Source organism: Sprattus sprattus (genome assembly GCF_963457725.1).
Source record: "Sprattus sprattus genome assembly, chromosome: 7".
NCBI classification, from domain to species: domain Eukaryota; kingdom Metazoa; phylum Chordata; class Actinopteri; order Clupeiformes; family Clupeidae; genus Sprattus; species Sprattus sprattus.
The window spans coordinates 6213941-6226440 of NC_137926.1; the positions used below are offsets into that span (position 1 = coordinate 6213941).

Genomic DNA, 12500 nt, shown 5'->3' on the forward strand with positions numbered 1-12500 from the left:
TGTGTGTGTGTGTGTGTGTGTGTGTGTGTGAGAGAGAGCGCGAGTTAGAGTGAGTGAGAGATTCAGGGGGCAGGGGGGGTGATGCTTGGCACGTGGCGGGTCAGAGTGCTGCAGCTGTCAGCAGCCTGTGTGTGTGTGTGTGTTTGCTTCTGGTGTGTGTGTGCGTGTTTGCCTCTGGTGTGTGTGTGTGTGCTTACACGAGGGGCACCTGACTGATGAGCCTAGTTGCACTCTCACCCAGGTTGTGATTGATGAAGAGTGCTGCGCGGGCGACGGCCCTCATGCTGGCAGGGTTGGCTACTGCTGTGCGCCCCAGATGGTGCCTACACATCGGCCCCGTGTCCATTAACCACCCCAGTGCAGCAGGCTGCCCTCATCTCACTGTCCTGGAGCTCTGTGTCTCATCTCACTGTCCTGGAGCTCTGTGTCTCATCTCACTGTCCTGGAGCTCTGTGTCTCATCTCACTGTCCTGGAGCTCTGTGTCTCATCTCACTGTCCTGGAGCTCTGTGTCTCATCTCATCTCACTGTCCTGGAGCTCTGTGTCTCATCTCACTGTCCTGGAGCTCTGTGTCTCATCTCACTGTCCTGGAGCTCTGTGTCTCATCTCACTGTCCTGGAGCTCTGTGTCTCATCTCACTGTCCTGGAGCTCTGTGTCTCATCTCATCTCACTGTCCTGGAGCTCTGTGTCTCATCTCACTGTCCTGGAGCTCTGTGTCTCATCTCACTGTCCTGGAGCTCTGTGTCTCATCTCACTGTCCTGGAGCTCTGTGTCTCATCTCACTGTCCTGGAGCTCTGAGTCTCACCTCACTGTAGTGGAGCTCTGTGTCTCATCTCATCTCATCTCACTGTCCTGGAGCTCTGTGTCTCATCTCATCTCATCCCACTGTCCTGGAGCTCTGTGTCTCATCTCACTGTCCTGGAGCTCTGTGTCTCATCTCACTGTCCTGGAGCTCTGTGTCTCATCTCATCTCACTGTCCTGGAGCTCTGTGTCTCATCTCATCTCATTGTGCTGGAACTCTGCATCCAGGGGCTTTAGGCTGGGGTTTTTCCTCAAGTTTTTTCGTTTTTTCACGTAATCCTCATTGCATACCAGACTTCTGTCTATACACACACACACACTCACACACATACACACATACACACACACACACACACACACACACACACACACACACACACACACACAATGGCCCTACTGGTAATATTTTAATATATCAATATGGAAACAAGTTAATGCATTGTATACACATTATTTTGTTTAGTTGTTCAGTGTTGTTGTTACAATAAATAATTTATCATATACTGTTGCAACTCTATAATAATGGGCTGTGTGAATGTTTATGCCTGTTTAGGACAAGATTTATAAGGCATTTAATAATAAATAAATATTATATATTTCATGTAAATAACCTTCAAGGACATCCATATAATGGAGTGGCAATACATGATTAATTATGTATTGTTTAATCATGTAATCAGAAGGTAAAATAATGTTGAGGTCAGCTGCAACTCTATAATAAGGGTCCAACGAAAAATCATTCCAATTAAACTAAATAGATATCCCATTTATTAATACAAATTAAACTGTTAAATTATTAATTAGCTGTTAATAAGGGTCTATGATTATATGCAATTGCATTAAGAACCATCTTAATAAATGTAATTTTGTATTATTGATAGATCATTAAGAAGTCATATGTGGCGTGTAAAGTTGCTCTGGGTTATAATAGTTAAAAACAGTTTGTACGCAAAAATTAATTTCAAAATTATGAAAAAAAGACTAAAGTTAAGTTATACCAATAAACTACGTTGGTAATTATTAACGGTTATCTATTTGGTAATGGCTGCTTTGCTATACATTGTGGCCTTATTATTATAAAGCGTCACCCACTTTGGATGTGACGAGCGATTCCTCTGCGTTAGCAGCAGTGTCTAATTAGTGTCATTAGCGCTGTTCAATGCTGAGGACTGGCCCTTTACAAATGAGTAAAAAAATCCAGTTTCACACCTGCGATCTGGGACCCATCCACATATCATGAGTATGATATACATAAACTCCTAACTTTTCTATATTACAGTACATATACAATCTTAAAACTAGTGTGATGAAAGTGTGGTGGTTTCAAACTCATGAAAGTGTGGTGTGTGTGGGTCTGTGTGACTGAACCGGGGCAGTATACTGGAGATAAATGTCTCAGGCCTTGGGGGAGCACAGCCCAGGCTACCGGACAGATGTCCGAGATTAGTGAGAAATGCCTGGCAGAAAATGGAGAGGAGAAAGTCCTTGATGCTCATCTTTGGCCTTCTGCTGCATTTCTTTGCCAGTCTGTGAGTTTCTTACGAATGCGTCAGTCAAGGCATGATGTCCTCGGTCACTGGAAGTGGCAGGATGAAAGTCTTTTAAAAAAGACATCTGAAGTGGTTTATTGTGGTTGCATCAAAATCTAAATGTGTCTTTTAGCAAACATTGTTTCATTCAACTCTTATTTTCTCATTCAAGTATTTTTGTACTCTAGCGGCTGGGTATTTACCACCATTGATAAGAGTCTAGGACGTATGGTTACCATATGTTGATATTGGCAGTCTTGTTTTGTTTCCTCATCTCAGTAAAGAGCTGAAACATAAACACTGAGGCGGGGAACAATCTGAGTGCATCTGGAAATCATGTTGATTTTAGTGTAAGGCCTTTAGAGTGAGAAGTGTGTCTGTTTCACACAAACACTGAAACACACATGTGCGCACACACGCACACACACACACACACACACACACACACACACACACACACACACACACGTGCCGACTCGAGTGGACGGGGGACAAAGGGCACGGCTCTGTCCCCAGGGTATGGAAGAAGAGGATCAGGCAGATGGGTTTGACTGGGGGAGGGTGTGTGTGTGTGTGTGTGTGTGTGTGTGTGTGTGTGTGAGGGGGTGGTCACAGCTATTCTGATGCGCACCGGTCCAGATCCCTGGCCTGTCCCTTACCCAGCAGGAGCTGATCCAAACTGCAAACACACACAGAGAAAGCCAGATAATAGCACAAGGCCTTCGTGAGGGGAGGCTTTTGTTCACTGATCCCGAGAGTATGCCGCCCACCCCTAGATGGCTCGTGCCAGATCAACGGCACGTGTGTGTGTGTGTGTGTGTGTGTGTGTGTGTGTGTGTCAGATAAGGCGTATGATTGACACATCGTGGGGTGCTCAATCTTGTAGTCGGTGAAGTGTGCTTCCTGGGCGCGCGCATCTTAAAAAGTCCTCCGGCTCCACCTGTCATGTCACTGGAGTGTGCCCTGCCCTCTGTCCTGCTGAAAACATGGTGATGACTCTTTTATGAGGAGTTGAAGTCAAATGAATGCGGTTAAATGACTTGAGTCTGTACATCCACTGCAAATTAGAGCATTTGGTTTCAAAACAAAACCAAAAAAACTAAATATTCTCATGACTTGCCGAGTAGATAAATCTGTTAAAAATGAATCATGACACCAACCATACTCTTGGGATGCTATCAAAAAGAGATCAGCCACTCAAAACATAAATAAACATGAATAATAAATAAAAATATATACAATAATAAATAATAATAATAATAAATAACAATAATACATAAATAAACATGATGAGGTTCATTTGAGATGCTTATGTCAAAGAACACTAAAATTACCCAGGGGTCATTATGTTTATCTGGTCTTCGGAATTTACCAGATATTCTTTGCACTTCTGACCTACATAATTGCATCGAAACTGATTTTTTAATGTTCAGAATGATTCGCTGTAATTAACCATAAAATAAATGTTTCCTATCTGTGTAGGTTTCTATTCAGACCATTCTCTCCACTCTGACCCGAATGACGGAATTGGTGAGTCTAAATTGGCTGTATATATATGTGTGTGTGTGTGTGTGTGTGTGTGTGTGTGTGTGTGTGTGGTTTGACTCTTGAGGGATGTGCCCCAGACGGTGTGTGTGTGATTTGTCATGTGTGTTCATGTGTGTTAATTTTCTACATGAATGTACTCTGTGAGTTCAGAATGTACAGTATGTTAATATGGTCCTGTTGCTGAAGAAGGGACTTCTTTGAAGGTTTAAAGTCCTACCGCCACCCACTGGTGAGTTTCTGTATTGCTGCTCTTTTTGCAGCTGTTTCAGTGCAGCAGTCAGCCTTTGTTTTTTTGAGAATGGACACCATACTAAACAGACACAACTGTGAAATATTAAAAAAAAGAAACTTAAAAGGAGGATTGAGAACATGAAGTAAAACTAGCAAACACTCACACACACAACTTTTAAACTGGTGTGTAGGCACCATAACAGAGTTCTGATCCGATAATTAACAAACTGCTGAAAATGTAAACGAGAACCATTTGTATATTGTACATCCCAGTAAATGGTATCCATGGTACCATCTGATTCCTGTGCATGGTATTACTTCGAGCTGTTAAGCTGCAGCTCAATGCGAGTGGCTGTCAAAAGTGTTAAATCACTGGATGAGATTGCACTGTGTGTAGGTCTACTTGAACCAACAGGGGAATCAGATGACACGTTTTTCTACAATAGTCTAATCAATGGATTGATCTGGCCATCAGCTCGCAGGAAAAAGATGGAGGAGTTGTTAGGTAGCGAGGGGCATTGATGATGGTCTCTGATCGAAATCATTTGTTGTGCAGAAAGAGTTGAGAGGAGTGAGTGGGCCGAGTTGGCCTATATCATCATCATCACCCTTTAAAGGCGCCCGAGGCAACATTAGAAGCTTGAGACTCGAAAAATAAACGTTCAATTTCTAGTCTTTTTTACACGTAGTAAGTTTCAATAACTCCATACCGTTACATTTCGACATTCAAGGAGCAAAGATGAGACGTCGTTGTGTTGTGAGAACTGATAGAAAATCGCACTGCCAGTGCCGCCGGTGGGGAGAGGCCATTTTTTTTCCCAAATCTTTATTTATTAGTGGCACCATCCAGAATATTTCCATTTTGATGACCTAATGTTGCTTTTGGCTCCTTTAAGAGCTACACGGGCTCTAAATGAGGATTTTCATGTATATTTTGTTCATTTTCATTTCCTTTTTTTTATTCTCTTTCATTCATGTTCATTTTGTATGCTTGCATTTGATGATTCTGCTCTGGTGACTAATTCAGATATTGTGCTACCTAAGTCTGTTGATGTAAACTAACTTGTGGGGGCCACACATTGCAAGTAAGGGTGTTGATGTTGACTCAGCTCCAGGATCATCTGAAGCCGCAGTGTGTGTGTGTTGAATCGTGTAATAAGTAGATGAGGGTGCGTTTGGAATCACACTCCTGAATTAGTTTGTGATGTTAGGAATGTGTGTGTGTGTTTGTGTGTGTGTGTGTGTCTGTGTGTGTGTGTGTGTGTGTGTGAGAGAGATGTGCCTCCTGACATCTTCCTAATGAGAGTGGAGCCTTTGTTTGCCTATCCCATTGATCCCCTCTCCTTTCTTCGTGTGCGTGTGCGTGTGTGTGTGTACTGTTGTTGTATGCACTGTTGTTGTATGCACTGTGTATAATTGGTGTGTGTGTGTGTGTGTGTGTGTGTGTGTGTGTGTGTGTACTGTGCAGTTCTATTGATGCTCCTGTATAATAATGAGGGTTGAAGTGTTTGTGTGTGTATGTGTGTGTGTGTGTGTGTGTGTGTGTGTGTGTGTGTGTGTGTGTGTGTGGTTTGACTCTGAGGGATGTGCCCCAGAGGAGCGGAGGGTCGGTGTGTGTGTGTGTGTGTGTGTGTGTGTGTGTGTGTGTGTGTGTGTGTGTGTGTGTGTGTGTGTGTGTGTGTGTGTGTGTGTGTGTGTGTGTGTGTGTGTGTGTGTGTGTGTGTGTACTGTACATGCCTCTCCACTTTGAGCCGTAGTAGGCAGCACTGACCAGCTGCTCTCTGTACTGTCTGCAGCAGGTCACTGATGACTGCTCTGGCCATTGTCTCCGTCCCCTGGACCCCTCAGGAGGCTTGTTTCAGGGGGGGGGGGGGGGGGTGGTGTATGATGTAGTCATCTATCTTTTGGACGTCTTCCTGTCGCTGGGTTGCTAACAGCGCGGTTTGTTCTTGCTACAGTAGCCTTGGTAACTGTGGGTCAGAATATTGTTTTTTGCCGGCCGTGTTTTTCTGTGAAAGATGGATAAAACAAAAAAACAGGATGGGAAAGAAAAAGAGGTGCATGCTGTTAGAAAACAGATGTTCTTGGCCAGTGGCGTGTGTGTGTGTGTGTGTGTGTGTGTGTGTGTGTGTGTGTGTGTGTGTGTGTGTGTGTGGAATTGTCATTAACGTCCAAAAGAGCCCGTGTGGTAACATTTACTCTCAAACTAAGAATGATCTCACAATATTGCAACTAACTTCTATCAGCTGACCCCAGGTATCAAAGCACGGGTCAGTTTTCTCATGTGTACACAAGCTTGGTGTTCATGAAAACCTCTGCATTGACTAGCCAGCTATAAGTTGATCCCTGTTTTATATTCAAAAATGAAAACAAAATAATATGATATACCTTTCACCGATGAAGCTGTGTGATGTTATGCAATGTCAGCTTGTCAAGTGTGCATACACAGGCTGCAATTCCGTGTGGAGACAGCAGAGGGCAGCAGTAGCTATGTAATGTATGGTGGTCAGACACGCCACAAGCAGTCGTTGGAATGGATGCCCCCTCCACATCACAGGGTCATGCTCTCAGTGCTTTGGACCAATTATCAGGCACAAGGATGGAAACCTGTGAGTCACAATTATTTATTCATTTAATATTAGGAGATTGAAATGTTTTTTTTTCCTGAACCTGGAAAAAGAACCAATCCTCAGCAGATGGTTCCAGCCGTTAATATGTCATGGTTGAAATGCCACCATCCCTCAGATCCTTCAAGGGAGCTTGTTGTTTTGAGAATGTGTAGCTGAGGTCAAAGCCGAGGTGTTTATGTAAGTGTGTTGGTTTAAATGCCTCATGGCTGGCTGTAAATGGTGGTAGGTGCAGTGGAAATGTTGAAATACGATTTGGCCGCACTGTGATTGCATAAGTGGTAGTGGTGTGTTTTTTAAGCAGGGTGCAGGGTTCAGGGAGTGACCTCTTGCCCTGGGCTGGTGCAGTACCATAACTGACCTGCAGGAGGGGCTCTGATCTGGGCTGATGCAGTCAAAAATGGTGCTTTGGATGAGGAAAAGCTGAACGACACAGCCAGAAGTGAGACGCGAGTGAGAACAGAACAGGTGAAGAGAGCTGGGATGGAGGTGACCTCATGCGGAAAAATAATTGAGAATTGAGAGGAAGTGAAGTATTAGGGATGAAGAGGACGGTGGAAAACAAGACAGAAAGTGAAAAAGATTTAGAGGTGCGTTAAAAAGACAGGGATGGGTTGCAGAAAGTGAAAAAGATGAAGAGGTGACTTAAAAAGACAGGGATGCGTCGAAGAGAAAGTGAAACGACAACAGAAGGTAAAGCCTCTGGAACCTGAAAGCAGTGTCCTTCTGCTTGCTTCTGGCTTTCTGATAGCGACCGGCAACTGTGTGGGACAACAAGAGATGAAGAGAAAGAAAGAGGGATAAGGAGAAGAGAATGGCGAAAGACAGAAGGGAAGAGAATGGGGAAAGAGGGAAGAGGAGAGGAAAAGAGACAGAAGGGTGCTTAGAGAGGGATGGGGATAGAAATAAAGGGATGTAGGAAGAGGGAGAAGATGGGGAAAGGGACAGAGAGAGAGAGAGAGAGAGAGAGCGAAAGAGAGGAGGATGAGAATGAGGGAGTGTGTGTTGGTGTGTGTGGCCTGAGAGGGTGTGAGGTGAGCGGCTCACAGGGCTTGTCAGGTGTCTGCACGCATGAGGGGGTGTTCTCTGTGTGTTCTCTGTGTGCTGTCAGCCTGTCACTCGGAGTTAGGCGTCACTCTGACACGGCCGCCAGCAGCAGCCAGCACCAAATATGAGGAACGGATGAGCTCAACACCACCCCTCTCTCTCTCTCTCTCTCTCTCTCTCTCTCTCTCTCTCTCTCTCTCTCTCTCACTCACTCACTCACTCACTCACTCACTCACTCACTCACTCACTCACTCACTCACTCACTCACTCACTCACTCACACACACTCTCTCTCCCTCTCTCTTTCTCCCTCTTTCCTTCTCCTCTCCCTTTCCCTCTCACTCTCACTCTCACTCTTTCTCTCTCTCCCTCTCTCTCTCTCCCTCCCTCTCTCTCTCCCTCTTTCCTTCTCCCTCTTTTCCTCTCCCTCTCCCTCTCTCTCTCTCTCCCTCTCTCTCACACACACTCTCTCTCCCTCTCCCTCTCCCTCTTTCCTTCTCTCTCCCTCCCCCTCCCTCTCTCGGACTCTCTCTCTCTCTCCCCCTCCCTCTTTAATACAACAGTCTCTGCTCTTTTCCTCTCTTTTCGTCTCTTTTTAGAGCTATTTAGTTTAAGGTTCAGATTGATCGTTTTCTTTCCCTCACAGGTAAGAAAGAGGACCGGGGACCGGGGGTCAAACACTGTCTGTGAGGCAGAGAGTAATGTGTGACTGTAAGTAGCAGCAGAGGCAGTGAGGCTGTGAGGCAGAGAGGCAGAGAGTGATGTGTGACTGTAAGCAGCAGTGAGGCAGTGAGGCTGTGAGGCAGCGAGGCAGCGAGTAATGTGTGACTGTAAGTAGCAGCAGAGGCAGTGAGGCTGTGAGGCAGAGAGGCAGAGAGTGATGTGTGACTGTAAGCAGCAGTGAGGCAGTGAGGCTGTGAGGCAGCGAGGCAGCGAGGCAGCGAGTAATGTGTGACTGTAAGTAGCAGCAGAGGCAGTGAGGCTGTGAGGCAGAGAGGCAGAGAGTGATGTGTGACTGTAAGCAGCAGTGAGGCAGTGAGGCTGTGAGGCAGCGAGGCAGCGAGTAATGTGTGACTGTAAGCAACAGTAGAGGCAGTGAGGCAGCGAGGCTGTGAGGCACCGAGGCTGTGAGGCTGTGAGGCAGTGAGGCTATGAGGCAGAGAGTAATGTGTGAGCATAGGCTGCAGCAGAGGCTTGAGTAAATTGATTTGACCCGTGTGGCCGGCCGCTGACCACTGGTGACGTGTTTGGGGCCTTCTTGTAGCGCGTGGGTGAATCAGACCTCTGAACTCTTGGCCTGACTCGTGCAGTGGTCACTGGTAGCCTGCTTAGCTCCGGGCAGCACTGCAGCAGAGCTGAGGTTGGCTGGGAGTCCAATGTTAAGGTCCAGGTTCAGCTGAAGTTCATTTCTGCTCCCTGCCTTTTCTCTCGCTCTCTCTCTCTCTCTGCCCTCCTTCCTTTCATTCTCTTTTCTTGTTCTCCCTCCCTCCCTCTCCCTGGCTCTTCCTCCTGCCTCTCTGGTAGTCCCTCGCTCCAGGTCACAGGACGGAGGTCACAGTTCACTCGCAGTTCAGTGCCTTGTGATCTTCGCTCACCCCCTGACCCCACTGTGACTCCAGAATGACCGGATCTCCCTCTATTGCGCTCTGCCTCTCCGATTCCCTCCTCTGACGCTTTCTCTTTCTCTCTCTCTCTCTCTCTCTCTTTTTCTCTCTTTCTCTCTCTCTCTCTCTCTCTGCTACACTTGTCTTTCTTTCCCTGTGTTGTTTTTTCTTCCTCTTATATGAACTCTCTATATCTCTCTAATTTTGTAAAAGTCTCACTTTCTCATTCTGTCTCTCTCCCTCTCTCCCCCCCCCCTCCCCTCCCCACACACACACACACACACGGCTGTAAAAGCCCTGGGTCCTCGGAGGGAGTGTAAAAGGCACCGAGCCCTGTGAGAATGGCTCACATTGTTGGGCAGTGTGGGTGAAATAATTTATGTAAGAGAGCCCCAATTAAGTTGTAAACCCGCTCCAGAACACACAAAGCTGTCTGCTCCAACCTTTCCGTCACCCTGGGCCACTTACCCAGAATGCCACGGCCTTCAGGAAGTGGGCATCTCCTGGCAGGGGGGGGGGGGGGGTGTTCAGGGTTGAAAGGGTGAGGGGCAGGTCGCGGGGTCATGGGGTCGTGGAGTCGGGGGGTGTGAGCTGAGTCAGGAGCAGGAGCTGTGCTCTTGGAGGGCTGAAGTTTGTAAACAGCGCTGGGAAATTCCTGGCTGTCACCGGCCCAAACCGTGAGAGAGCGGGGGTTCAGAGGGCAAAGACCAGCTGTTTTAGAGTGCTCATTCCGTTTCTTTCTTTCTGACTTTTTCTTTCTTTCTTTCTTTCTTTCTCTCTTTCTTTCTTTCTTTCTTTCTCTCTTTCTGTTTTTCTTTCAGTCCGTCTTTCTTTCATTCTGTCTTTCTTTTTCTTTCGCTCTTTCTATCTCGTTCTCTTTTGTCTTTACTGATTTTCCTTTTTGTGACATAGGTTCGTTGTCATGGACTGTGAGTTTCCATGCAGTTACATATGAAACTCAGACATCCCTTTCATATTCCAGTTTCGTGAGGAGGTAACCGATGTAATGAGGCTGGCATTTAGTTACAGGACTTTATGTTGAAGAGAACAAAAATGCATGTTTGAGTCTCAAAGTTTTCAGCTTTTTTTGGTGTGTGTGTGTGTGTGTGTGTGTGTGGTTGTGTGTGTGTGGTGTGTGTGTGTGTGGTTTATCTGTTCTGTGTGTGTGTGTGTGTGTGTGTGTGTGTGTGTGTGTAGTTTATCTGTTCTGTGTGTGTGTGTGTGTGTGTGTGTGTGTGTGTGTGTGTGTGCATGCCTATACCCTGCCTGAGCTTGCCAGTTCTAAAGCAGCTCAGCAGTATCCAGTAGTGATGGCTCTGATGGGATTTGCCAGCCTAGCTGAGTGGCTCTAGACTGACTCTCTCCCGCTCTCTTTCCTCTCTCTCTCTCTCCCTCTCTCTTTCCTCTCTCTCTCTCTCTTTCTTCTCTCTCTCTCTCTCTCTCTTTCTCTTTCACTCTCAGATTCTCTCTTTCCTCTCTCTTTCTCTTGCTTTCTCCCTCTCTCTCCCTCTCCCTCCCTCTCTCTCCCCCTCTCTCTTTCTTCTATCTATCTCTCTCTTCTCTCTCTCTCTCTCTTTCTCTTTCACTCTCAGATTCTCTCTTTCCTCTCTCTTTCTCTTTCTCTCGCTTCCTCCCTCTCCCTCCCTCTTTCTCTCTCTCTCTCTCTCTCTCTCTCTCTCTCTCTCCCTCTCTCCTCTAACCACTCTCACTCTTGATCTGATCCGTTATCAGAGCTAAAGCCATATGTGTCGTGCTGGCTCTGCTGGGCTTTTGAAATATTTGGCTGACTTGGTCAGTGATCGCACCAGCAGTGACAATAAGGGTTCCATCAATGGTCACACGGCTTTGTGTGGGTGTGTGTGTCAGGCAGAGGGTTTATTTTTGAGGCACCTTTAGGCACTGTAGGACCTGTGTGTGTGTGTGTGTGTGTGTGTGTGTGTGTGTGTGTGTGTGTGTGTGTGTGTGGGTCAGGATGTTTATTTTTGAAGCACCTTTAGGCAGTGTGTGTGTGTTTGTGAGAGAAGGAGGGAAATAGAGAGAGAATTAAAGATGTGACTGCACTGAAATGCTAAGACGAAGAAAGTGCTTAAATGCATGTAGCCTGTGAATGACTGGGTGAGGAGAATAGATGGAGAAAGTGCTTAAATGCATGTAGCCTGTGAATGACTGGATGAGGAGAATAGATGGAGAATAGATGGAGAAAGTGCTTAAATACATGTAGCCTGTGAATGACTGGATGAGGAGAATAGATGGAGAATAGATGGAGAAAGTGCTTAAATACATGTAGCCTGTGAATGACTGGATGAGGAGAATAGATGGAGAAAGTGCTTAAATGCATGTAGCCTGTGAATGACTGGATGAGGAGAATAGATGGAGAATAGATGGAGAAAGTGCTTAAATGCATGTAGCCTGTGAATGACTGGATGAGGAGAATAGATGGAGAATAGATGGAGAAAGTGTTAAATGCATGTAGCCTGTGAATGACTGGATGAGGAGAATAGATGGAGAATAGATGGAGAAAGTGTTAAATGCATGTAGCCTGTGAATGACTGGGTGAGGAAAATAGATGGAGAATAGATGGAGAAAGTGCTTAAATGCATGTAGCCTGTGAATGACTGGATGAGGAGAATAGATGGAGAATAGATGGAGAAAGTGTTAAATGCATGTAGCCTGTGAATGACTGGATGAGGAGAATAGATGGAGAATAGATGGAGAAAGTGTTAAATGCATGTAGCCTGTGAATGACTGGGTGAGGAGAATAGATGGAGGAAGCCTAAAGGTGCTTCAAAAATAAACATCCTGACCCACACACACACACACACACACACACACACACACACACGCACACACAGGAAGTGTTAAATGCATGTAGCCTGTGAATGAGAATAGATGAGCAGAATGGAAGACAGCAGGACCGAGCAGAAGAAGAGAAAAGGATGGATCTGAAACTAAGCCAGCCAGCCAGCCAGGGAGCGCCACCATCTGGTCTCTCCAGGTGAAGAATACACTCACACACACACACACACACACACACACACACACACACACACACGCACACAGACACACACAGACAGACACACACACACACACACACACACACGCACACACGCT

General features: G+C 46.1%; 1 protein-coding gene across 1 annotated transcript in view; it reads left to right on the forward strand.

Moving 5' to 3' along the window:
- Window positions 1–12500, forward strand: part of nr6a1b (nuclear receptor subfamily 6, group A, member 1b) — a gene marked incomplete at both ends in the record, with an annotated part of 140405 nt that overhangs the window by 13970 nt on the left and 113935 nt on the right. Inside the window, one exon of the mRNA XM_080841899.1 lies at window positions 3816–3863. Coding sequence (XP_080698025.1) covers window positions 3816–3863 — 48 coding nt within the window. The remainder of the gene's footprint in view (window positions 1–3815; window positions 3864–12500) is intronic.